This window comes from Lolium perenne, chromosome 2 (genome assembly GCF_019359855.2).
Source record: "Lolium perenne isolate Kyuss_39 chromosome 2, Kyuss_2.0, whole genome shotgun sequence".
NCBI classification, from domain to species: domain Eukaryota; kingdom Viridiplantae; phylum Streptophyta; class Magnoliopsida; order Poales; family Poaceae; genus Lolium; species Lolium perenne.
Window position 1 is genome coordinate 148,651,828 of NC_067245.2, and position 26,757 is coordinate 148,678,584.

At 45.0% G+C, this 26,757-nt stretch overlaps 2 protein-coding genes across 2 annotated transcripts in view; both read left to right on the forward strand.

Moving 5' to 3' along the window:
• The window catches only part of LOC127322043 (DDT domain-containing protein DDR4-like), a 52,671-nt gene extending 37,187 nt beyond the window's left edge, over positions 1–15,484 (forward strand). The window contains 13 exon segments of the mRNA XM_051350989.2: positions 5,404–5,952; positions 6,135–6,245; positions 6,685–6,771; positions 6,866–6,903; positions 6,990–7,071; positions 8,139–8,245; positions 8,346–8,520; positions 12,345–12,437; positions 12,642–12,762; positions 13,598–13,640; positions 13,748–13,942; positions 14,025–14,676; positions 14,678–15,484. Of these exon segments, the coding sequence (XP_051206949.2) occupies positions 5,404–5,952; positions 6,135–6,245; positions 6,685–6,771; positions 6,866–6,903; positions 6,990–7,071; positions 8,139–8,245; positions 8,346–8,520; positions 12,345–12,437; positions 12,642–12,762; positions 13,598–13,640; positions 13,748–13,942; positions 14,025–14,676; positions 14,678–14,803 (2,379 nt within the window). The 3' untranslated portion in view covers positions 14,804–15,484.
• A 1,049-nt stretch (positions 15,485–16,533) lies between these two features.
• LOC127322044 (uncharacterized) lies at positions 16,534–18,880 on the forward strand. Its single transcript, XM_051350990.2, has 2 exons — positions 16,534–17,433; positions 17,510–18,880. The coding sequence occupies exons 1-2, from the start codon at positions 16,782–16,784 to the stop codon at positions 18,595–18,597; spliced, it is 1,740 nt and encodes a 579-aa protein (XP_051206950.1). The 5' UTR covers positions 16,534–16,781; the 3' UTR covers positions 18,598–18,880.
• The last annotated feature ends 7,877 nt before the right edge of the window (positions 18,881–26,757 follow it).

Sequence of the window (26,757 nt, forward strand, 5' to 3'; positions counted from 1 at the left end):
GAAGTTGTACCTGTACCGCCTACACCGGCAACGAGAGGAAGCTAATGATAATGATCATGAAACTTCGAACGAGGAAACTATCGAACCTCGCAGATCGACAAGGGAACGTGCCACTCCCGATTGGTATGATCCTTGTCTAAATGTCATGATTGTAGATAACAATGATGAGGACCACTGCGACGTATGAAGAAGCGATGATGAGCCCAGATTCCAACAAATGGCAAGAAGCCATGAAATCCGAAATGGGATCCATGTATGATAACAAAGTATGGACTTTGGTAGACTTACCTGATAGCCGAAAGGCTGTCGAGAATAAATGGATCTTCAAGAGAAAAACAGATGCCGATGGTAATATTACTGTCTATAAAGCTCGACTTGTCGCAAAGGGTTTCCGACAAATTCAAGGAGTTGACTACGATGAGACTTTCTCACCTGTAGCGAAGCTAAAATCTGTGAGGATTTTGTTAGCAATAGCTGCATTTTTCGATTATGAGATTTGGCGAGATGGATGTCAAAACGGCGTTCCTTAATGGAGACATTGAGGAAGAGTTGTATATGGTACAACCCAAAGGTTTTGTCGATCCTAAAAATGCCGACAAAGTATGCAAACTTCAGCGTTCAATCTATGGACCGAAGCAAGCATCAAGAAGTTGGAACCGACGCTTTGATAAGGTGATCAAAGACTTCGGGTTTATACAAAGTGTCATGGAGAGGCCTGTATTTACAAGAAAGTGAGTGGGAGCTACGTAGCATTCCCGATATTATATGTAGATGACATATTATTGATCGGGAATGATATAGAACTATTAAGCTGTTAAGGGTTATTTGAATAATAGTTTTTCAATGAAAGACCTTGGTGAAGCATCATATATATTAGGCATCAAGATTTATAGAGATAGATCAAGACGCCTAATAGGGCTATCACAGAGTACATATCTGACAAGATTCTAAAGAAGTTTAGAATGGACGAAAGTAAGAAAGGGTTCTTACCAATGTTACCGAGGCAAGGTATTGAGTAAAACTCAAGGACCGGCTACGGCAGAAGAAAGAGAAAGGATGTGTAACATCCCCTATGCCTCGGCGATGGGATCTATCATGTATGCCATGCTATGTACTAGACCGGATATAGCACATGCCGTTAGTTTGACTAGCAGATATCAAAGTGATCCAGAATGGAACAACTGGACAGCGGTCAAGAATATCCTGAAGTACTTGAAAAGAACTAAGGATATGTTTCTTTGTTATGGAGGTGACCAAGAGCTCGTTGTAAACGGTTACACCGATGCAAGTTGGAACACCGATCCCGATGACTCTAAGTCACAATGCAGGTACGTGTTTATATTGAATGGTGCCGCGATGGTGAGCAAGCTCGAAGCGGTGCACGGTGGCGAAGTCTTCAACGTAATCGAGTACATAGCGGCTTCGGAGGCTTCATCGTAAGCGGTATGGATGAAGAGGTTCATTGTAGAGCTCGGTGTGGTTCCTAGTGCATTGGACCCATTAATCATTTCGTGATAACATGGGTGCCATCGCCAATGCACAAGAGCCAAGGTCACACAAGAGGCTGAAGCATATCAAGCTGCGTTACCACTCGATTCGCGAGTACATCGAAGATGGAGAAGTAAAGATTTGCAAAGTACACACCGATCCTGAATGTAGCAGATCCGTTGACTAAAGCTCTCCCTAGGGCAAATCATGACCAACACCGAATGCCATGGGTGTTAGGTATATTACAATGTAATCTAGATTATTGACTCTAGTGCAAGTGGGAGACTCAAGGAGATATGCCCTAGAGGCAATAATAAAGTGGTTATTATTTATATCTTTATGTTTATGATAAATGTTTATATATCATGCTAGAATTGTATTAACCGAAACATTAGTACATGTGTGATATGTAGACAAACAAGAAGTCCCTAGTATGCCTCTTAAACTAGCTTGTTGATTAATGGATGATTAGTTTCATAATCATGAACATTGGATGTTATTAATAACAAGGTTATGTCATTGTGTGAATGATATAATGGACACACCCAATTAAGCGTAGCATAAGATCTCGTCATTAAGTTATTTGCTATAAGCTTTCGATACATAGTTACCTAGTCCTTATGACCATGAGATCATGTAAATCACTTATACCGGAAAGGTACTTTGATTACACCAAACACCAGCAACGTAAATGGGTGGCTATAAAGGTGGGATTAAGTATCCTAAAGTATGAGTTGAGGCATATGGATCAACAAAGGGATTTGTCCATCCCGATGACGGATAGATATACTACGGGCCCTCTCGGTTGAATGTAGTATAATGTCTTGCAAGCATATGAATTAGTTAATATGAGACCACATACCACGGTACGAGTAAAGAGTACTTGTCAGAGACGAGGTTGAACAAGGTATAGAGTGATACCGAAGATCAAACCTCGGACAAGTAAAATATCGCGAGACAAAGGGAATTGGTAATATATGTGTATGGTTCATTCGATCACTAAAGTCATCGTTGAATATGTGGGAGCCATTATGGATCTCCAGATCCCGCTGTTGGTTATTGGTCGGAGTGAGTACTCAACCATGTCCGCATAGTTCTCGAACCGTAGGGTGACACACTTAAAGTTGGATGTTGAAATGGTAGCACTTGAATTATGGAATGGAGTTCGAATATTTGTTCGGAGTCCCGGATGAGATCCCGGACATCACGAGGAGTTCCGGAATGGTCCGGAGAATAAGATTCATATATAGGATGTCATTTTATGTGAAATAAAATGTCGCGGAAGGTTCTATGGAAGGTTCTAGAAGGTTCTAGAAAAGTCCGGAAGAAACCACCAAGGAAGGTGGAGTCCACAAGGGACTCCACCTCCATGGCCGGCCAGCCCTAGATGGGGTGGAGTCCCAAGTGGACTCCACCATAGGGGGCCGGCCACCCCCACATGGGAGGTGGGAATCCCACCTTTGGGTGGGAGTCCTAGTTGGGCTAGGTTTCCCCCTCCTATGGAAGGTTTTGGTTTCGGGTCTTATTCGAAGACTTGGACACCAACACTTGGGATCCACCTATATAATGAGGGGCCAAGGGAGGGGGCCGGCCACCCCCAAGACCATAGCTTGGCCGCCCCCCTTGAGTGGCCGGCCACCCCCTCCCAAACCCTAGCTTTGCTCCTCCACTTCATATTGCCCGCGTAGCTTAGCGAAGCTCCGCCGGACTTCTACACCGCCACCGACACCACGCCGTCGTGCTGTCGGATTCAAGAGGAGCTACGACTTCCGCTGCCCGCTGGAACGGGGAGGTGGACGTCGTCTTCATCAACAACCGAACGTGTGACCGAGTACGGAGGTGCTGCCCGTTCGTGGCGCCGGAACCGATCGTGATCAAGATCTTCTACGCGCTTTTGCAAGCGGCAAGTGATCGTCTACCGCAGCAACAAGAGCCTCATCTTGTAGGCTTTGGAATCTCTTCAAGGGTGAGACTCGATACCCCCTCGTTGCTACCGTCTTCTAGATTGCATCTTGGCTTGGATTGCGTGTTCGCCGTAGGAAAATTTTTGTTTTCTATGCAACGTTATCCTACATTAGTGATCGATTGAACCAATTACATACGATGCCAATTCCCTTTGTCTCGCGATATTTTACTTGTCCGAGGTTCGATCATCGGTATCTCCATACCTTGTTCAACCTCGTTACCGACAAGTACTCTTTACTCGTACCGTGGTATGTGATCTCTTATGAACCATTCATATGCTTGCAAGCTAATCAGATGACATTCCACCGAGAGGGCCCAGAGTATATCTATCCGTCATCAGGATGGACAAATTCCACTATTGATCCATATGCCTCAACTCACACTTTCCGAATACTTAATCCCATCTTTATAACCACCCATTTACGCAATGGCGTTTGATGTAATCAAAGTACCCTTCCGGTGTAAGTGATTTACATGATCTCCTGGTCGAAGGACTAAGACAACTATGTATCGAAAGCTTATAGCATTTTGAACTTAATGACTTGATCTTATGCTACGCTTATTTGGGTGTGTGTCCATTATATCATTCAACTAATGATATAACCTTGTTATTAATAACATCCAATGTTCATGATCACGAAACCATGATCATCCATTAATCAACAAGCTAGTTTATACAAGAGGCTTACTAGGGACTCCTTGTTGTTTACATAACACACATGTATCAATGTTTCAGTTAATACAATTATAGCATGGTATGCAAACATTTATCATAAACACAAAGATATTATAATAACCACTTTATTATTGCCTCTTGGGCATATCTCCAACAGTATCTCCCCGCTGCCACCAAACACCAGCAACTGGCGCAGCACCTCCACGCCCTCTCCCCTCGCCACCACGGCCGACTGGAGAAGAGGGAGACGGTGCACAGATCTGAAGCTTGGCACAGCCCTGGGCTTTATTGACTCTTGTGGAGGGAAGAGCAGCACCACTGCTCGCCAGGAACTCCAACATCTGGAGCTTGACGAACTGTGGTAGAACCTCCTCCGGCCGCCATGAGCTGCCCACAAGCCATGACCACCTTGTCTCCACCGGCATCATGCCAAACCGGGACAGAGCCCACACACAACTACTACTAAACCTAGATCTACTATGTACAGACCGGCCTCCTCCCTCCCGCCGCCTCCAGCCGACGGAGCCGCCGGAGAAGAGGGAGGGAGGAGCCGGGAGGCGGCGGGGGACTCTCAAGGTGGGCGGGCGGAGAGAGAGGGGGAAGGGGGGGGGGGGGAATGTGACATTTTGACACTAAATTCAACATTCCATGGAAACTAGCATATTTCATCATCATTACAAACAGAGATAAACGAATCCAGGTAAGCTAGACTCATAGAACTATGCGCACAGAAAAAACCGTGCTTGATCTCTAGGCTCTCGAGCAGAGGCTGCAGGTCGTACTCCGCATTGACGCGGCGCTGTAATGCAACGTCCGCGAGATTCACCCTTGCCGCCGCCCTGGCCTCCACGAGGACTTCCAAAGCCTCTCGACTCGCCTGGACACTTGGCAGCATGACCGTTGTCCGGAAGATCCGAGCTGGGACCCGCTCACTGTATGAAGGACTTATTCTGACCGGATTTTTGAAGTGCACAAATATGCCGTGTCTACTCCAAAGCATGTCCAATACCAGTTCTCGATTTGGAAAACAATTTATTAATTCATTGATGAAAAAAATAGCAATCGAAGGCCAGTTGTGGATTTGGAAAACCGTTGCACTTCAAAATCCTGTCAGAACAAGTACAGTACTTCCGTAGAAGCAACGGATTGAAGGTCGAAACCCTGGTTCAAAACCCTACTACAGCAGGTCGACCCCGGCACTCCACCGAAGGTTGTCCCGTGCTCCCGACCCGTATGCCGTATGGTATGTTTCACGTTGACGCGTCCCACCCGAGTCGCCTGCCCACTGCCCAATCGCTCTCCCCTCTCTCGCCCGGGAGCCCCTCTGCGGGCGGAATCCCACTTTTACCCTTCCTCCCCTCCGCTCCCCTCTCTGCTCCTCCTCTCCCATGGCCTCCTCCTCCTTCTCGCCTCCCGCCTCCCCATCCGACTCCAACCCTACCCCGCACGCCCACGCAGATCCTCGATCGGATCCTCCCATGCCCGCCGCCAGCGACGGCGACGGGGCATCCCCCGCCTCGCCGGACCAGCCCCAGGCGCCGGCGCCGGCGAACGAGGACCACGAGCCCCCCGAGCCGCCAGAGGACGCCCCGACCCCGAGGAAGACGCGCCTGCCGCGCGCCTGCAACAGCAAGCCGCGTCCCCCGCCCCCGCCGCCCAAGGAGCGCCCGCGCCGCCGGGCCGCCGCGGGCGCCGCCGCCGACGAGACGCCCCAATGCCGCGTCGTCACGCCGCTCGTCTCCGAGCCCGACGCGCCCGCCGACCTGCCACGCTGGCGCCTCCGCTGCATGTGGGAGCTCGGCTCCGTCCTCAACTTCCTCCACGTGCGTGCCCCGCCCCGTCTCCTCTCCTCTCCTCTCACTCATCATGCAACGCCCCCAGCACCTCACTCGCTCCAGCTGCCCCCCACAGTGCACGGCAGCTCGGGGCTTCCTGGGTTGGGCTTCCAGAGATAGGGTTAGGGTTTGACGCGCCTGTTGCTCTGTTTGTTTCTTCTGCCACGCAGGTGTTCCGCCCTCTGCTCAACATCACGGACGACCTCACGGCGGAGGATCTCGAGGCCGCGCTTATCACGCCTAACGGTACTCTCTACGATGTTCACATGCCGCTGCTAAAGGTGACCTCTCCTTACTTTCTTTTCCGAGCCAAGTGTCTCTCTTCTACCATCTTATCTTATTACTAGCTGGAGTGAGTTCTGCACTGGGAGTGCATGAGCATTCTCATGTTTTGTTCAGGATCACCACAAATGATGCTTGCAACAATCACAACTTGTTCATTTTTTTTATTGCATGCTGGTTCTAGGAGCTTGGTGCTAATCTTTAGCCCGTGTTCCGTTAATTGTTTGACAAAATGCTGCAGTATCATTATGGCTCATGCTAGCTAAACCATTACCACAACTTGCTTCATTAACTCTTGTGTTACTCCATATGTATGTCATCATGTGCCCTGTTAACTGCTTTTATTACTACATGTTTACACAATACATATTACTCGTCCGCACACAAACTATGCAAACATCCTCCTTGAATTCTCATGATTCTTCATCACATTTGCAGTCAATTCCCCCAGTTACCCGCATGGCTATGGGGCGCGGAACCTGGGTCACTGTTCTATGCAGGAAGCTAAGGGATTGGTGGCATTGGGTATACTACTCATATCCCATATCGCAAACAGTTAAATAACGATATTGACAATCCATTCAATTGTTCAACTAACTAATAAAGACCCAAACTGCAGGTTGCAGAAGGTGATCTACCAATAGTTGCGTCGCATGGGTTAGTCCTGTACATAAGAAATGTTTGGTACAATATCGTTGATTCAATCTTATCATGATAATTTTCTAATTCTTCTGTCTGCACAGAGCTGAAATTGAAATGTACAAGGAGCTAGAACCGGCAACTCGTTTAGTGATCTTGAAAGCAATATGTGACATACGTGTTGAGGTTCGTGCTCATTTTTATTGTCATCTTACGGAGACAATGAAGTTTGCGACGTTTCAACCTTTTCTTATGTGCTTCACAGTAGACAACTGTAATCATTCCTGGTACAGTTTGATCTCCTACGTCTCACATGTGTGTTTATTGTCCCATATTATTGGTGTAGACCAATCCTAAGCCTGATTGATAATTTGAATTGAGTTCCATTGTTGTCGATCCAGTTCTTTAGAAAGGTTATCTCGCTAAGATGAATGAAATACCAGCATGACCAATTTTTGTCTACTTTTTGCATGTATTATTTTAACTGCAATCTCTAGGTCAATCCTAACCCTGACTTGCAATTCGAATTGAGTTCCACTGCTGTTGATTAAGTTCTTTAGAAAAGCTTATTTCACTAAGATGAGTAAAATACAAGCATGACCAATTTTCGTTGCCTTTTGCATGTTTTATTTTAACTAAAAACTTTGGTAACAGCCAACAATCTGGCTTGTGGGTAAGGCATTCACATGCCTATGGAAATTCTTCAGCACTTCACTAATGTGGGTTGCGACAACAGTTACTGTTTATTCTAGTAGTATATTGGTATTTTAGCTTGGATAAGGTTAACTGACTTCGTGGCTCAAAAGAGAATAATTTGACGGAGAAAGGCTGATAATAATGTGAAAAATCGTGAATTTTTTAACAAGATCCCACTTTTATCTATCTAATTCTCTCATTTTGAGCATGAACCTAACAATTGGAAAATTAACAACAAACTAACTAAAATTGGAATTGAACTGGATTAGTGTATGTCAAATGAGTAATTTAATCGGTACATTTGGAGGAGTAAATATAATTTTGTAGGGGAAGGAGCCCCGCACTAGCTCTTGTACTTCACAATAGAGACTTTGTTGAAGAAATTTCAAATTAGGTGCTGGTTTTTGAGAAACATTATATGAAGAGAGGCATTGGGGTGTTTTTTTGTTTGACTTCCTATCTTTGTGGAGGACAATTGCAGCCAGCAGCTGGAGTGCTGTGCTACTTTCGATATGTTTGGAAGTATGATAGCTCACTATCAAGCATACATTTTGCAGCAAGAGGACATACGGAACCACATTGACAGTTCCGTAAAGCGGGGTTATGACCTTTCAACCTTCCGTAAAGAACGAATTGGTGGAGATTCCCTTGGAATCTCATATTGGTGGGTCAAAAAAATTCTGCCATTTTTTGGTTGAAAAGTATCCTGAAAAGTTTCATGGTTCAGATGTCACGGTCCATGCTAACCAAGTCATGTAAAACAGGTACGAAGATGATCCAATTCTTGGACATAGATTGTATCGAGAAATTAGACGAGTGGAACAGGTGAAGAAGGAACTGGGGAAGAGATCAAAGGGAAAAAGAGCTTCAACTCCTCCAATTGTGTCTTATCAGTGGGAAACTGTTGCATCCAGTTTTGATGAGTTTGATGATGTTGCAGTAAGTTCTGAGTTCTTGATATACGCTCCATATAGTGTGTTATACTGTTATTCCCTCTGTCTGGATATATTAGGCTATTTTTTGGGGTAGGACTAGCCTTTTAGGTTTTGACTAGCAATTATTTACTCGATTAGCTTGTAATTTATGTGACAGAAAATTGGTGCCATGTGTCTGTACTAAAAAATAATTATGGTTGTGATTTTTTTACACATAAAATTCATTATATGGAGTAAGCAATGGTCAAAGGCCTTTCTTTTAACCAAACAAAATAAGCCTTACATATCCTGATGGAGGGAGCACTAAGGTGTACTTGTTATTCTTCCAGCAATCACAATTATATATTGCTGATAATGAATTAACATGTCTTTAGTCAATCCTAAAAATTACAGAGGTTATATAACATGTGTTCGTGATCGAGAAGTCACTTTAGATCACAAGCTACATGGAGCTCCTTTATTAAAAAAAAATCAAAATCCTCGTTTTAAAACTCAAATAAATCTGAAAAAATACAGACGGACATACATATGTCTAATATGCGATTACAACTTTTTGTCAACATATATATGCTCAGATGTGATCTGCACAAAAAAAATATGGGGAGCAAAATGGAGTTTTTTTTTTCCTTTTTGGAACCATAATTATGTCGTCCAGCCCAAAATATACAGTATTATTTAACAAAACTTTACGGAGATGCAGATCACATCTGTATGTATCCATGGATTTGTTTTTTTTTTATTGAAGCTCCTAAATATCTTTTTCCATGTTTTTTTAAAAATGTCCTCCATATAGCTCGCGAGCCAAATCAATGCACTCGTTCTTTGATTGGTATTAAGGTTGTGAATTGGTTCATCCTCGATCTCCTCATTACTAGCATAGTTAATTTTGACAGCTCTATTGGATTATTATCTACTCTATTGTGAATTGGTTCAGCATACAAATTTACCTACTCTATTGGATTATTATCTGTTGCAAAGTAGTATTACCATGAGAAGTCATGGAGACAGTTTTAAACAGAAAAAAGAATGCTTGAGATTTTCTTTGATGTATCTGCCAGTTCATAGTATAAATTGATCTGCATGAGTGCAGAGAAAACATTTTCACTAGAACAAGAAGAAAAATGTTACATTGTCTAATTTCAGATTTGCTGGATTCATGTTTCTTGTTCTCCATTACATTGATCTGGAGTGTATTTAACATTTCATCCATATCTAGAAGATGGTGATTACTCTGCAAAACTTTGACAGCACTGCCACTTTGCAGTAGATATGATTCTAAAACTTTTTTTGAAATATCTTCATTTTTCAGCAGTACTTGGTGTCATTGTTGTTAGTAATTCCTTTTCTCGACATATTTGGCTTGAGTTAAGAACAAATTAGTTCACATGTAGCATGGTAGCAAAGGCATCGTACTGCTAGGATGCAATTTATGCTGAATTTAGAATTTTATTATTTTAAATGATGTTTTTTAGGCTAATCAATCCTGTAGAACTTCTGTTTCTGTAGAATAGAAAATGTCATGCCATAGCAGCAACAATGCTTTCTTATCTCATATACTAGCAAAAGTGCCCGTGCGTTGCACCGGGATACGTTTTTCAAATGTTTTCATGACATCAAAAAACATGCAAATAAGAAAACTTGAAATGATTATGCGCGATTTTACCTTCTCAAAACGTCCTAGGTTACACTCTTCTTTTGTTGTGTTGTTTTGTCGGAGCTCGCCTCTTGATTTGTATACTGATTGTCACCGAGCTTCTAGATGGGGAGGTTCTTCCTATTGTATTGGAGCCCCCTCTATAATCTGATTCATATTAATGTCTTTGCATAGTTTGTCAAACTTGTCACTATATCAACTTGACGAATTCAACCACTTCACCCAAGATGAGCTCACTAACATCAATGTCCTAGCTACTTTCATTTTATCTAAACTCTTACATTAACCATGCTCTGAGAAATTGCTCATATTATTGGTATTTTCACGACTCTTCCGTTTCCGCGCTAGCTCATGGAAAACCGTCATTGGCTTTCCGCGCAGCCACCAGTGCTGGCCATCGACACTCTCCGGCGCTGCTAGCAGCATACTGTTGTTATAGAAACTGCATGGCTAAATAAGTAACCGAATCTGTACCTCCATATATTACTTCTAAGAAACTGTACTTGATGGCAAATTCTGAATAAGAAAAAAATACAGGGTCGATTATACATCAAAGAGAAACCAACAAATATATATATATATATATATATATATATATATATATATATATATGGCACCAACAACAATGAACACCATAAAGAGGAATTTGGGTTGAATTAAATTCAACAGCATTTCGAGGTCAGACTGCTCTCACTATTTCACTTACGTGTTCCTCTATCTGCTTCTCCAACTTTGCCATCACCGCCATACAAAGTTTTTAGCTCTGGGGTCCTTCTGTGCTAGACAACCCTCGAGATCTTAGAGCAATATGTAGAGAAAACTAATTCAGGGCTGAAGTTGCGTCCAGCTAGAAGAAATTGGAGTCTCGCAGATGTGGGCACCCTTTTGAATCTTATATATGTGACTAACTCTTAATTCGAAGAGATAACTTAGGCCCCACTTCATTAAACGATAGGATTACTTGAAATTGAGGATAGATTGACTGGGGCGCATGATCAATACTGATAGGCCTGTTGCTCAGAAATCCCTGTCTTCGCGTCATAGCAGCGCCCACCCGCACGGATCCATCAGTTGAAAGAGAAATAGTCGCCTAAATCAACGCTCGCCGCAGGCTATACCCAGCGAGTGTGATCCTAAGTGCGCTGGCCATCATGCAGATGCAGATTAGTGTGCTGTCGATCAGGAACATCAGCACCGCGTCGCTGAACTGGCTCGGATCGAAGTTGAATACGGTGGAACCTGCGCGTCGCCGCTCGTGGACGCCTCCTAGCTGAATCCCTGGCGCCGCCCGTCCGTGTAGGATCTGTGTGATAGAGATGGGTGGGTCCCTCGGCAGGTCCAGCCGGCGCTTCCCGATCGATGGGCGAGGACAAATTTTGACTTCGATCATATCGCGCACGCGCAAGACGATCGAATTCCGATCAAATCACCAGGACAAAAAAGAAGGAAGAAGTAGAACGAAGGAGATAGATCGACGGTCGGGTGGATATATAGAGGAGAGATTGCGTTCTACGGTGGTGGGACTGGTGGAGATGGAGTTTGGATCGGATTTATGTCGACGATGGTTACAGCACACGACATGCCTGGGTCGGGCTCTCGGTGCGCGTGGGATCGGGTGGCGTGGGTTGCTAATTGGGCCATCCCAGACGCGCGCGTTGAGGTTACCGCCTTGTCCACAGATCGTATATGGCAGATAAGATCGATCGTATCTTAAACGGATTCTAACAACGAAACGAAAATTAGCGTCGGACAACGGACGAGAACCAAGCGGACGAAAACGAACGATACCAAGGAAACGCTTCTCCCTTTATTATTAGGTATAGACTTTAGTACTTTACATTACTGTCATACAAAACTGCTTCCAACATGTCTGAACTCGCATGAAGTTGTTATAACCAACTCCAATATTTGGGCACCATCTAGCGCATAGTTATTGGTATGCCTGTTTTCAAAACCGTCTTTATTGTGGACAAGAAGGCATCCCAATTTAAATAATGTGCCAATATTTACCTAGTGATGAATATAGTTGACTAACTTGCGAGGAGCAGAACAAAGTTAAGTAGATAGAACATTGTTGACTTGAAATGCTAATCAGTTGCTACTTCTGACTTAATTGTCGTTGTTATCTTATGCCTTATAATGATTAATTATAGTTATGTTTCTGCCTTGTTTAGGAAAAGCTATTTTCTAGTCGGAACAGGACAGAGGTTTCCCTTGGCAAAAAGTTGAAGATTGAATATCTTCCAGAGATTGAGAAGATTCATAAGGTACATAGCTTATCTAACTGACCAAAATCTCGTTTGAGGCAGACTGACCAGACCCGTTGGCCTCATTTTTTGGGCCAGGTCAACGACCCAGCGGGCCCACCTGGCCCATTCCCATCCTTGATGTCTAATTCAACTTAATATGCTTGTTTTACAACCCTTTGTTGTTTTGAGCTTGTTAATCTCAACCATTTCTTTGCCATGCAGAAGAAGGAGAGGTCGCTCAAAAAGCAACAGAGAGAAGCTCTCCTCCTTGATAGTTACTTGACATCAGATGTTACCACTGGTCGCTCTCTTCGTGATAGAAAGCCTGTAACATATACCTTTGGTAAGGCCCCACTGATTAAGCATTGTTATTCAGTTCTAATTCTTAAGTACAATTACAAACATCAAGTTGCAATCCGTCTTGCTCGTGTCACTCTGTATGGTATTATCCAATTTAAACATCTTCAGAATGCTACTTATGTAAATTATCCTTATCAGTTGTACACAATGACACTTCTTGCAGTAAGTGTTCAGTTGTTGAACTCTTTGAGTTGTTTCCTTCACATTAGATGTCTGATTAACCTGCATCACTGACTCACTGTTCTGTCACTTACAATCATGATCCCCTACCCATGGTTTTTAAGTCGCTGAATAGTTTCTGTATAGTCACCGAGTCGTTTTCCAGAAATCAGGGCAACTCGCGACTATACAACGACTTTGGTCGACTATACACTGAGTTGCAGCCTTGGCGACTCACTGTTGAGTCACGACTCAAAAACCATGCCCCTAGCGTATTTACTTGTTTGTAATTTAGTTTGATTCTTTTGTTCTTATCAGCAGAAAATTAATGTCAAAATGGCGCATAGATGCTGAGAATCTTACCTTTGAAAATATCTCTGTTGACTAGCTTACATTAACCCAACTAGAGTTCTGTTGAGGGCTGGCTATAAAATAACCTCATTTGGTAAGCTTCAAAAATCAGAATTGATTGCTTACTAAGAGGTTACTGGCTGGAAAGTGAGACTAGCATGTGGCCGAAATTTATCTTCTATGCCCCTGTGTACTGGGTACCTCATGTTCCTTCTGGAAACTAAAATAAGCTCTTATAATTTTATTGGTTGTTTGCTTGATTTCACTGCCTGTTCTAGTTACAGTGTTTGACTTTTCCTATGATGCAGATGACTATGACCGCTCAATAAATGAAGCAATCAAAATAACAAAGTATGTCGATCACTATTACTGCTTGATAAATTTCTTTTGGTAGGAGAATTTATGATTTAGAGACAAGAAGAAATTTGGGTACTTATCTGCTACACATTGTTGGACAGGAAAAGAGAAAACTCTGCTGAGCCTGTTACTAATCTCAATAGAAGGATGCTTACACCAAGACCGGAGTCATCAAGCAATGGCAAATTAAATGGTCCCTCACCTCTTGCTAATGAATTATATGATGGAAATTCTTCAAAGTCGGATGACTACCGAGATAGTGATGCTGAAGAAGAAAATGAAACACTTGATCGCAGGTACATGTCTCACTCAACATTTGGTATGTAGCAGTTAATCCCGACTTAATAGGCTGAATAACATTCATGCTTTCTTCTGTAGTAACCGACGGAGGAGAAGATCTCGGAGGTACACGCAAGATTTTGTTGAGGCTCTCTCTGATATTGATCCGAACTTTGATAGCGATGATGATATCATGGGAGAAGCGGTTTATGATGAGGAATATTTGAGAACTTGCAAACATCAGAAGACATCAAGTGCTTCTGAAGAGGATGAAGAGTTCCGGTTGGAAGAGGATGTTGAAGATGATGATGAAGAGGAAGAGGAATTTTCTGCGGGCACAAGTGAAGATATAGAGGAGCCCCAACGGCATACAAAGTTGCGAAGTCAGAATGGCCGAGGGGCTAAGCGGAGATCTGTTGGTGAAACCCAGACAGGTCTCAGGCGCAGCAAGCGTTCTTCTCGTCCACGTATTAACTATCAGCAGTATGATTTTTCAGATACGGATGCAGAGGCAGGAAAGGCAGGTAAATCAGATGCATCGGACCCCGATGCTAACTCTGATGGAGAAAATAATATGGAACTCTCAACATCGAGCCAAGAGCAACAGGAAGAAGAGGATGATGACACTGAGGAATTAAAAGGTAGTAATGGCAATAGTAAAATAGCTGAAGACCATACAGTGGCAGCAAATAAAGAGGAGCAAGAGGAGGAGCAGCCACAGCTGCAGCTACAGTCTGTCGAGAAGGACGAATGTTCCCAGCAGAGAGAGTGAAAGTGTTGGAAGAACATTCTTAGATCTAAACGAGCTTGCGCCTGGTGCTGGCTTCGATGACGGGCCAAGCCTGGCAATGAAAGATGAAGACATGGATAACAGTTAGGAAATAAGTTGCGATAGAATCAGGGTGTTAGGGTTGCTGTTTCGAGCAAGGTGTAAATGCCCAAAGTCATGGACCATGACAATCAATGGGCCTCTGATGAGATGTTGTGGCGATATTTGGATGGTTCAATTTGATCTTTAGTACATTGGTTTACTGTGACAAAAAGTGTTGAGGTATCCACCTGGGGCGGTTTCGGGGACGAGCTTCCTTGAACATCATCTGAGCTCTTGGGAGGCCATGCTGACAATATTTTGCACTCCATTGTGTACACTACATGAAAGTGCGCGAGCCGATCAATTGCTGCTGTATTATGGTCAGATTGATCGATGTGGCCGAATGTGTAGGTTATAAATTTTATTGCCTCCATATTTATTTAGCCTTAGGCATGATGACGTTGCTGTGTGAAATACAGCAGTATTTCCTAGGGAGCGAACTTGTACGAGTGTGTTGTCCAGTGCTCGGCTTTGAGGAGTTTCTTTTTCCACGTGTAGCATGTAGCTTGAGTCTAAGCACGAGCTGTATTTTGTATTTATATGTGACAACCTGATTAGATTGGTAAAATCTGTGTAGCTGACACAGCCCTACAAACTTGAGCTCCCGGGCCAACGGTGTTGTAGTATTGTTTGAAATTTGCTTTCTGTTCTTCCTAATAGATAAGGGGAGACAATGGTTTAGCATTTATATGCATCAGAAAATGGTATTTCCTTCTACGCAAATTCTTTCCTTTTAAGAACATTTTTATGCAAGTACGATTTGTCTTTAGTTAATTTGCACTTTTTTTGGCATTAGTTTCCTCTTTTGCTGCATGGCTGTACAATGCGTGGTTGTATACGTGCTCTTGGATTCCTTGGTTCTGTCGTGACACAAGCGTCCGAGAACAAGTAGGACGAGCATGGCAGGAAGGGATCGAGCTCAACTATAGCCGCACGTTCTGCCGCTGGATTACAGGGAGAATCAGCCAAGCAGGGCACATGCGGGAGTACTACGGTTAGTGCTTGAGATGCATATTTAGTACGAATATGTCAGTCAATTTTTTAAGTAGAGATCCACGGAGTATTTATTTACATACAGTATGTTAATTAGCTCATTATATGCATGTAATCAAAGTTAGAGGAGTTAAATTGCATGGTTTGGCCAGTCAAAATGCTAAATGCTCCTTTCTAAGTTTACTCATTTTGAAGTGATCAAGGTCACTGAAGCTAAGCCTTACATCATACTAGATTAGCTTACGAAAGTGCAATTGCACAACACTATAAGTATTACATCTGTTTATAAATGCATGTCTCAACTTTATCAAAATATACATGTATTAGATGTGTTTTAGTGTGTAGATAAATATAAATTTTAATAAAGTTGAGACATCTTTTTTATGGAAGGAGGAAGTATAATAAGGACTACATAGAAACACAATTGAAAGTCAAACTAGTTTGATGGTAGGGCACTAAGTTGTGAAGCACAATGTCTCGTGTCTGAACACCTTGAGGCACACTATTATCCTTTCTTTTTCTCCACCATTCGTGTAGATCTAACGACTGAAAATCAACTACTACCTCCGTTCCGAAATATAAATCTTTTTAGAAAATTAGTTATACTGTAATTTTTTAAAGAAAAAACAAAACGACTGTTTTTTTGCAAGGCCATTAAATTACTCGGTTCTTCCTATCTAAGCTCACTCAATAGATTTTACAAATTCATTACTAGTGTCTCTCTGCGCCTCAGGTGAGGTGGCTGCGGGAGGCATATATGCCAAACGTATGATCGGCAAGCAAAGCACCAAGTAACTGCGTCACAAGCTAAAAAATGAATTCCAAATTTAGAGACGGAGGCAACGTATCCAGCCCGTGTCCGGCACCGCTTCTCTTTAACCTTCGGCATTTACATGATCAATCAGCTCAGCTGCTCTCTGTCTCTACGATCGAGATCGAGGTAGCAGAGAAGAGGATAGTGAAGAGTAGAAGCTACTGCAGATAGGAATAGGATGGACCCAGCGTTGCACAAGGCGGCGGTTCAGGGGAGCGCGGCGAGCCTCAAGAAGCTGGTGGCCGGCCGCCCCGACATCCTTGGTTCCAAGACGCCCCAGAAGAACACCGCGCTGCACATCGCCGCCGAACTCGGCCACGCCGGCTTCGCTAAGGAGGTCCTGAGCGTGAAGGGCGAGCTGCTCGTCAACAAGAACGCTGACGGCGACACGCCGCTGCACCTGGCGGCCAGGGCGGGCAAGGTACACGTGGCTGAGCTGCTCATCGATCGCGCTAAGGTATGGCCTGCGCAGCAGCCCAGCGCCGCACAGAAGGAGAAGGGAAAGACGGGGGAACCTTCCACGAGCTCCCCTGAGGCCGAGAGCGCGCAGGGGCCTCTGTTAATGGCGAACAAGGCCGGCGACACGCCACTGCACGAGGCGGTGAAGTACGGCAGAAGCGCCTTGGCGCTCAAGCTGCTGGCTGCCGAGCCCAGCCGAGGCCACGCGCTCAACGTGAAGAAGCAGTCGCCACTGCACATCGCTGCCCGGGAGGGCCTCGCCGACGTCGTGGAAAAGATCATGCGGCAGCCCTGGGTCCACGAGAAGTTCGTCACCTCCGACTCCGTCAGCGGCACCGCCCTGCACCAGGCCGTGCTCGGCGGTCACACACGTAAGTAGCTCTGGGCCCTGGCCTACAGTTCATGTAAGTGTGTGTAAAACTAGATAACTGATGGCAAATTGAGCAGGCGTGGTGGAGATCTTGCTTGACGCTACGACGCCGGAGGAGCAGATCGCGCTGACGGACTCGAGCGAGAACAACGCACTGCACTACGCGGCGCAGAAGAACAACGCCCGCGTGGTGAAGCTGCTGCTGAACCGGAAGGTGGACCTGGGCTACAAGCTCAACACCGACCTGAAGTCGCCGCTGCACATGGCCGCCCATTACGGTTCGACCGAGGCCATGGTGGAGCTGCTGAAGCAGTGCCCCGACGTGGTGGAGATGGTGGACAGCGGCGGCAAGAACGCCTTCCACGTTGCCGTCATCAGCGGCAAGGTGAACGCGCTCCGGTGCCTGCTCAAGCACGTCCGCCCCGAGGAGATCGTCAACCGTGTCGACCACGACGGCAACACGCCGCTGCACCTCGCCGCACGCATGTCCCGTATCCAGTCGGCGCTGCTCCTGCTCCAGGACCGCCGCGTCAACCCCTGCTTGCTCAACCGGGACAACCAGTCCGCCCGCAGCCTCATCGAGAAGCGCGCCCACGCCGAGGAGATGGACACCTACGAGATGTACTTGTGGAAGAAGCTCAAGAAGCAGGAGGCCTCGAGGTGCAAGAAGGAGCTGCTGCCGCCGGTCCCCTCGTACCAGTCGCTGCGCAGCCGGAGGGCCGGCCACGACGAGTACTACGAGCTCAGCGTCGGCACGTACACGCTGGTGGCCACGCTGATCGCCACCGTCAGCTTCGCCGCCACTTTCACCATGCCAGGGGGCTACAGCCAGACCGAGGGCACGGCCATCCACGGTCACACGGCGGCGTTCAAGATCTTCGTCATCTCCAATACCGTCGCCATGTGCAGCTCCATAGTCGTCGTCTTCTGCTTCATCTGGGCGTGGCGGGACCCCGTCAAGTTCAAGCTCGATCAGCTCATGTGGGGCCACAGGCTCACCGTCCTCGCTTGCCTCGCCATGGTCGTCTCGCTCATGACCGCCGTCTACATCACCGTTGCGCCAACGGCAAGGTGGCCTGCATACGTCGTGATCGCCATCGGGGCCAGCACTCCGGTCGTGGTGTTCCTCATCCTGGGGAAGGAGGCATTGTACGTGCCACTATAACTACATCAATGAAGCCAATGCATGCAGCCTCACCGTCCTCGCCCTCGCTTGCCTCGCCATCGTCAACCAAAGCAAGAACAACCACTAGTAAAGGTTTTGCTGGCAATTTCCGTCTATTTGAATTTGTGGGATGGGCATGTCTAGATCTTAATCCACTTAGATTTACTGTAACTAATTTTCGGTTGGCTGGGTGAGGTTACCTAAGTCCTAGTTACAACTTACAGCCTAGTTGTAACTCATTGGTGAGCCCGAATCATCAAGCTAATTCAGAAATTGAAAATATCTTAATTGCAACCCTTTGTGTAACTAGGGACATTTCAATTTAGAATAAAGTTCGCGTTGCTGCGGAAATTTAAGAAAAAAATTAGAGTTAAATTAAGAGGAAGATATTTGAAAAAATTAGAGATAATTTTCGGAGAAAAAATCCTGAGGATATATTAACTAACAAAAAAACTATAGTATTTTTTAGCTATGGATGATGAGAAGAAATGTCCCAAATGTGAATAAGTAACAATAGTAAGCCATATATACACACGGGCTCACATGATACTATTATTTGTCTAAATGTGTGCCATCAAGAAATAATTAGTAATCTATCCATCATTCGTTGCCCGTGGCTATTGCTGAGTCTGCCATGGCCTATCTCATCACTCGATCATGAAAATACGTGAATGAACCGTGTGGCATCATTAGCCAAGAGAAAAAAATGGGGTACACTACACTACAGCCGACGGACAATGATACAGAAAGAAATACACACAGTGTTGGACCCGGCGCTAAAAGAGAGATAAAACCTGGCAGCTCTCCCGATTATCTCTCCCATTTTAACCCAGGGATTAGAGATGGCTCGACCCCCATATGTAGCGGAGTCGACCGGCGACACGGACATGCTGACTGCTGAAGTTCCTGCGGTACTTGAACAGTTGGGGAGAGAAACAATCAGTAGGAATCTCTTATAGATTTGCGGTGTCACGACGGGCCAGCAGTGGATAAACTTCATCCCAGCAACGACCAGAAGACGAAGCTTCGAGCTTTGAGCTGCGATGTGGTCGTTCTGTGGAGGCTCATGTTGCCGCACCATGTAGTCGCCAATGGCAAGGAGCTCCTCCAGTGCGACCCAAGTGGCGCTCGTCTGCTCGACTCCAACAGCTCCGTCTTCCTCCAGTTTTCCTCCACTCCAGCCTTGCAACGACTCAACGGAGGTGTGCGGCGTGTGCTCTGCGATCAGCACTTGTTGGGGTCGAGTTATGGACTTATGATGAGAGAAACTCTGGGCCACGCAGGGGATTAAATACTACTCCAAGGGAGATGATAGGTTACAGCACAACACGAGAAGGGATTAATGCTGAGCAAAGTGAGTCAAGAAGTGGATCGGTCATCATGGATCAGTTAGCATTATTGCATGATAGAGAAAGAAGGGGAAGAGAATTCAAAGTTGGAGCACCAACCAGGAAAAGAAAATGGGATGCATTTTTTTGCCTATCAACTAATGTTGCGTAGCCCATCCTAATGAAATATGGCTGATCAAATGGCTCTTATCAAATGGCTGATCAAATATGGCTGACCTGTTAAATGTGACGTCCAAAGTTGATCAAATGGCTCTTATTATTTTAGGTGATGTGGCTCATTGTGGAATCAGCTTGCAAATATTAAATGCACATAGTGGGGATCAACTTTATAGATATTATAGATTCAGAAATTGAAAATATCTTAATTGCAACCCTTTGTGTAACTAGGGACATTTCAATTTAGAATAAAGTTCGTTTCTCATTTCTAAAATTTTAACCGTGTTCATATTTTTCTCCAAAACTTTAGTTGGCTCACTAAACACGATAAACAACTATCACTAATGATCCATTCGACCCCTTAATCTAGTATTTTGACCCAACCTTTTGATCCAGATTTGTGGTTAAATGGACCACCACATTTAGATTAGCGGGTTTAGTGAGCCAAATAAAATTTAGGGGGGAATAAGTGAAAAGTTTAGAGGAAAAAAGGTACTTTGTTCTTCAATTCATCCCATGTGCAAGAGTTAAAATTTCATTTACAATCCATGTGCAACTCACAAATCACGACACAATTCAAAAGTTTAGAAGTCTCCAACGGCTCGGCGCAAATCGGGCATCAAAAGGGTCTGTTTTGGCCCATTTGGGTAGGGTCGCGGACACAAAATTGGTTGTGCCCCACCCTTGTCCGTTTGGATTGGGGGCAGACCCAACGGCCTGACACATATGTTTTTTTTTTGCCCATCGTCATGGATGACACTGTGATTAATGCTGATGCCGGCTTCCCACGTGCATGCCCGACCGTTTCTCGTCCTGGTCATGGCTATAAGAGGGTTGCCGTCATACTGGGGAAGGGTAAACCCTAAGCAACCCACAAAACCATGGCCGACCACAACAGTACTGGGTGAGGATCAACCTAATGGTGCGCGAGCGCTACCTCGATGACAACGAAGTGGCGGCGATCGCCATCCGGGAGATGTTGGAGGCGGAGGAAACCGCTGAGTACGTCGCCGTCGAGACCCATGATCAACGGTTTAGGTCGTACGTCGAGGGAATGGGGAAGGAGGCTGAGGCCACGATGCTCGAGGCCTTGGATCAGGAACATGCACGCGGAGGTGAAGCACGTGCTAGGAGAGGGGAGGCGGTGAGGTGGAATCTGCGGCAGCGACTCGAATGATTGCTATGGCGTCCGCTCGCCGTGCGTTGGCTGAGGCCTAGCACACTCTGGATGCGGCGTGTTCGGCGCTGGCGGTGGTGCAGAAGGACCTATCGGGGATTGCAAGGCATCCACCCGGAGCCAACGCTTGGGAAGATGACGCCCTCAACGATGACGACAAAATGCCCGATGTCAGTGACGTGCACTGGGCTCTGCTCGAGTTGTTCCGACTACCGAGCGGCAATCCGACATCAACATGAGGCCATCCAGGCACAATGGCGCCCTGGGCCGCTTGGAGCAGTGCACCGTATGTCACACGAGGTGTTGGTGTAGGCTGGCGAAGTGGCCATCCGTGGGTGGACTGCGAGAACTGGGAGATGGAGCATATCACCGTGGCGATCGCGCATGCGGTGGCGAGGGACCAGGCTCGCTTCGACGCCGAAACGGAGGTGGTGCTTCTAGATGAGAGAGCCCACTAGGACGCCGCCATGGCAGAGGTCCATGCGCGATGGATGTGGGAGGATGGTCGCCGTGACCTCTACAGGCATGAGATCATGCCGATCTCCAAGGCCGAGCGTTGCCTTGATGAGAGGAAGCGCCTCCACGCACAAGATGAGCGCGAGGTTTGGGGCTCATGTAGGACACCAGACGATGACAATCATCCAGCCACGCCGGCGGTCAGTAGGCCGCGCGACTGAGAGTAGTCCGGCCATACGGGTCGCGTGACAGTGAGTAGATGCATCCATCCTAGTTTAGTTAAGATTAACCCGGCCTCTATGTTAGGATCACTCATTTTGGCCAAATATTGATGAAACTACTAATTTTGTTTTCAAAGTCGATGATGAGCGGGCCCGTGCAGAACATGAGGACATTTGGGCGGGTGGTCGCACCACTGTCCGCGACGATACATTTCTAACCCAAATTTAGGATTGTAATTGATCGTCGTAGACATGTTGGTCTGTCTGCGTTGGGACACTGGGTTGTGGTTTGCGTGTCCTTATGTCCGCGTGAGTCAAAACAGATAACAGGGAGTTTGCGTTGGGCCGTTGAAGATATCCTTAATTCATTTTTAATCACTTAGGATTAGCAAAATCATTGTAAGATAAGTGGAGTTCGTGGGCTACCCCTCTGGGCTACCCCTCTGTTTTATGCCCTTTTCCATTTTTTCGATAAGGGATATATTATTTTGAAGATACCAATTATATTCAGCCTCTGCAATAATGCAATACCCTAATGATGATATAGATGCACACATCTAAAATAAAATAAAATTAGAAAATAAAAATTATACTTGCTCTGTTCATAAATTTGGGTTAGAAATGTGGAAAAGGGCACACTAGCCCTCGTTCACAACAAACAAAATTCTACTCCCTCTGTTCATAAATATAATACATTTAGACACTTTAAGGTGAACTAGATATACACCATAATTAGTGAATCTACACACTAAAAATACTACATACACGTATCAAAATAATGAATCTACTAAAAACTAAAACATCTTATATTAGTGAATAGAGGGAGTATCTTATTTATTATACTAAATGATTGCGCTTGTTAAAAGCCGTGAATAGTAAACATTTAACCACCGAACCGGCGATAGCTCGGTCCACCAATCCACCGGCTCAGCTACGATTCCTCTCGCTCTCCTTCCAACGCACCACAAAGCTTGATATGGAAATTATGCATTTGGACAAGTACGGAAGATAACTCCTCCATGGGGAATTCCAACCTCGACGCAAGATAGCGGGAGTCCGTTAGGAATTCGCCACGAAACGACATCAGCCAGACCCTAGAGGGGAAACAAAGGGGTGCATACGAGGTAACTCTCGCACAATTCCACGAAGCAACTCAGAAGCATGATGGAGTCGGGACTGAGGTTGTGAAGGAGGTTGAAAAAAGCTAGTAACCTTCGACAGAATTCAGAGCTAGGAAAGGTCATGCATGCTACGCTCCAAGTAGCCTTTAAAGACCACGAACTCATCTCGACTGGCTTGATGAACCATTTTCGAGCCAGGGATTTATGAATATACATCTACGGAAGAGACCCATTATTGATGAAAGGGCGGAGGTGTTTCATCTCTATCCCGAAAGCCATTCCAATCGTCGCTTCCCATCACGACCTTGAGCAGATTGGATGAAGATCGATGAAGGAACAATGTGATAGAAAGTTGTTGGTAGATCCCTTTATCAAGGCATACACAACAAGATGTTTTTCAAATAGTATTAGGGGATATATGAGGAAGGATTCTCCAATATCAGTTGTGACATGACCCAGTTTATGCTGAAAGGTTATTAGAGGCAAAGGCTCTGGGTACATTAAATGGCAACGCTCCTTCACAAGGACATTACCTCCGGCAGACCTCGCTGTGTCTTGTCAAATGAAAGGCATATTGACACAGCTTGTGTCGGGGAAATATTCCTAGTTTAGAACGAAGTATGAAGCGTCCCCACGGGCACAAGAAGGCCGGCTTGACTAAAAATTAGAAGGACCAGACGCTAGTAAGGTGAACTTAGTAATTGATACGTCTCCAACGTATCTATAATTTCCGATGTTCCATGCTTGTTTTATGACAATACCAACATGTTTTGTTCACACTTTATATCATTTTTATGCGTTTTCCGAAACTAACCTATTGACGAGATGCCGAGAGGCCAGTTGCTGTTTTCTGCTGTTTTTGGTTTCAGAAATCCTAGTAACGAAATATTCTCGGAATCGGACGAAATCAACGCCCAGGTTCCTATTTTTCCCGGACCCCTCCCGAACCCCCGACACGCACCCGAGGAGGGGCACAGGGCCACCAAACCACACCCCGGCGCGGCCCAAGGGGGGGGGGGGGGCGCCCCCCTATGGTTTGGGCAGCCCGTGGCCCCTCCGACTCCGACTCTTCGCCTATTTAAGCCGTCGTGACCTAAAACTTCGACACCGCTTGACGAAACTCCAAAAAGACTCCAGGGACGCCGCCACATCGCGAAACTCCAATTCGGGGGACAGAAGTCTCTGTTCCGGCACCCTGCCGGGACGGGGAATTGCCCCCGGAGCCATCTCCACCACCGTCTTCACCGCCATCTTCACCGCCATCGCTGCCTCCATGATGAGGAGGGAGTAATCCATCCCCGAGGCTGAGGGCTTCGCTGTAGCTATGTGGTTCATCTCTCTCCCATGTACCTCAATACAATAATCTCATGAGCTGTTTTACATGATTGAGATTCATATGAGTTTTGTATCACAATTCATCTATGTGCTACTCTAGTGATGTTATTAAAGTATTCTATTCCTCCTGCATGGTGTAAAGGTGACTAGTGTGTGCACCATGTGGTTCTTGTCGTAGGCTATGATCATGATCTCTTGTAGATTGTGAAGTTAACTATTACTATGATGGTATTGATGTGATCTATTTGGTTATGTTGATCTATCTTACACTATAAGGTTACTAAAACATGAACATTAATTGTGGAGCTTGTTAACTCCGGCATTGAGGGTTCGTGTAATCCTACGCAATGTGTTCATCATGCAACAAAAGTGTAGAGTATGCATTTATCTATTCTGTTATGTGATCAATGTTGAGAGTGTCCACTAGTGAAAGTGTAATCCCTAGGCCTTGTTCCTAAATACTGCGTTACTACTGCTTGTTTACTGTTTTACTGCGTTACTACTGCTGCAATACTACCACCATCAACTACACGCCAAAGAAGCTATTTTTCTCGGCACCGTTGCTACTGCTCATATATATTCATACCACCTGTATTTCACTATCTCTTCGCCGAACTAGTGCACCTATTAGGTGTGTTGGGGACACAAGAGACTTCTTGCTTTGTGGTTGCAGGGTTGCATGAGAGGGATATCTTTGACCTCTTCCTCCCTGAGTTCGATAAACCTTGGGTGATCCACTTAAGGGAAAACTTGCTGCTGTTCTACAAACCTCTGCTCTTGGAGGCCCAACACTGTCTACAGGAAAAGGAGGGGGAAGTAGACATCAAGCACTTTTCTGGCACCGTTGCCGGGGAGGAAAGGTAAAAGGTACTCACACTACGGGTCCCGGCTTCTAAGCTATTTCCCGCCATTGTAAGTACTCGAAGCTATTTCCTTTAGATCCTGCAATTGCAACTTTTTGTTTCTTGTTTACACTAGTTAGGCATAATGGAAAACAACAAAAAAATTGGTGAGCTTTTTAGTCTTTTTCCTGATTTAGAATTGTTTGATGCGAAAATTAAAAAACCTATGGAACCTTATTTGCATGCTAGTAGCGATGTTATTAGTATGAACGCAATTACTGCTAATGCTATGAAGAAGTCTAAGCTTGGGGAAGCTAGTTTTTGTGATCTTTTTAGCTTCCCATCTTTAGGGGAGAAAATTTGTTCTGATAATGCTTTATCTCCCATATGCGATACCTCTAATGATGCTCCTGATATTTTGAATCCACCTGCTGAAAGTATTCCGTATAAAATACCTATGAAAATTATTGAACGTGTTATGGACAATCACTATAAAGGGGATGGAACCGTCCATCCTAGAGATCATTTACTGTTTTTGCACGAATTATGCGGGTTATTCAAGTGTGCAGGTATCTCTATGGATGAAGTGAAGAAGAAGCTATTCTCCGTTTCGCTGTCTGGTAAAGCGGCGCATTGGTATAAATTGTTGGAGAATAGGCATTCTCTTGGTTGGGAGGAAATTGCATCTCTCTTTTATTCTAAATTTTATCCTCCGCATGAAGTGCATATTGATAGGAATTATATTTATAACTTTTATCCTCGTGATGGAGAGAGTATTTCTCAAGCGTGGGGGAGATTGAAATCTCTAATGCTCAAATGTCCCATTCATGAGCTCCCCCGTAATGTTATTGTTAATAATTTTTATGCGAGGCTTTCAGGACAACACAAGGACTATCTGGACGCGTGTTCGGAGGGATCTTTCACAAGCAAGGAGGTTGAAGCTAGGTGGGATCTTCTTGATCGGATTAAGGAGAACGCTGAAGGATGGGAGAACAATGGAGGTAAAGAGTCAGGTATAAATTATGATTATGAATGCATTGAAGCTTTTATGGATACCGATAAATTTCGAAATATGAGTGCTACTTATGGTCTTGACTCTCAAGTTGCTGCAAATCTTTATAAAGCCTTTGCTTCTCATTTTGAATTGCCTAAAAATAATTTTGATAAGTATCATGAACCTTTTAAAGAGGCTTGCATGAAGAATGAACTTGTTGTTAATTATTGCAATAAGCATGCTCAAACTCCTAAAAATGCTATTTCTTATAAGCATGTTAATTTTTGTGGAATGCATAGACCTTGTGGAATTAATCAAGTCAAAGATGAATATTGCATCCATCATATTAATGAAAAAACTAGGAAGTGGCTTAGGGCTCTAGATGATCTTGGTAAAAAAGTTTGTGCCCTCTATCCTTTTATTTGTGAAGTTTGCCATGAAGTGGGTCATTTTAATTTTCAATGCTCCTCCAATGATAATTTGAACCCAATGAGTGCTGCAAATTTGTA

Coding starts and splice junctions, on each gene's coding strand:
- LOC127322044 (XM_051350990.2), top strand. CDS start 16,782: ATGGACCCAGCGTTGCACAAGGCGGCGGTTCAGGGGAGCGCGGCGAGC. Junction 17,434..17,509: donor CGTGCTCGGCGGTCACACAC/GTAAGTAGCTCT, acceptor CAAATTGAGCAG/GCGTGGTGGAGATCTTGCTT.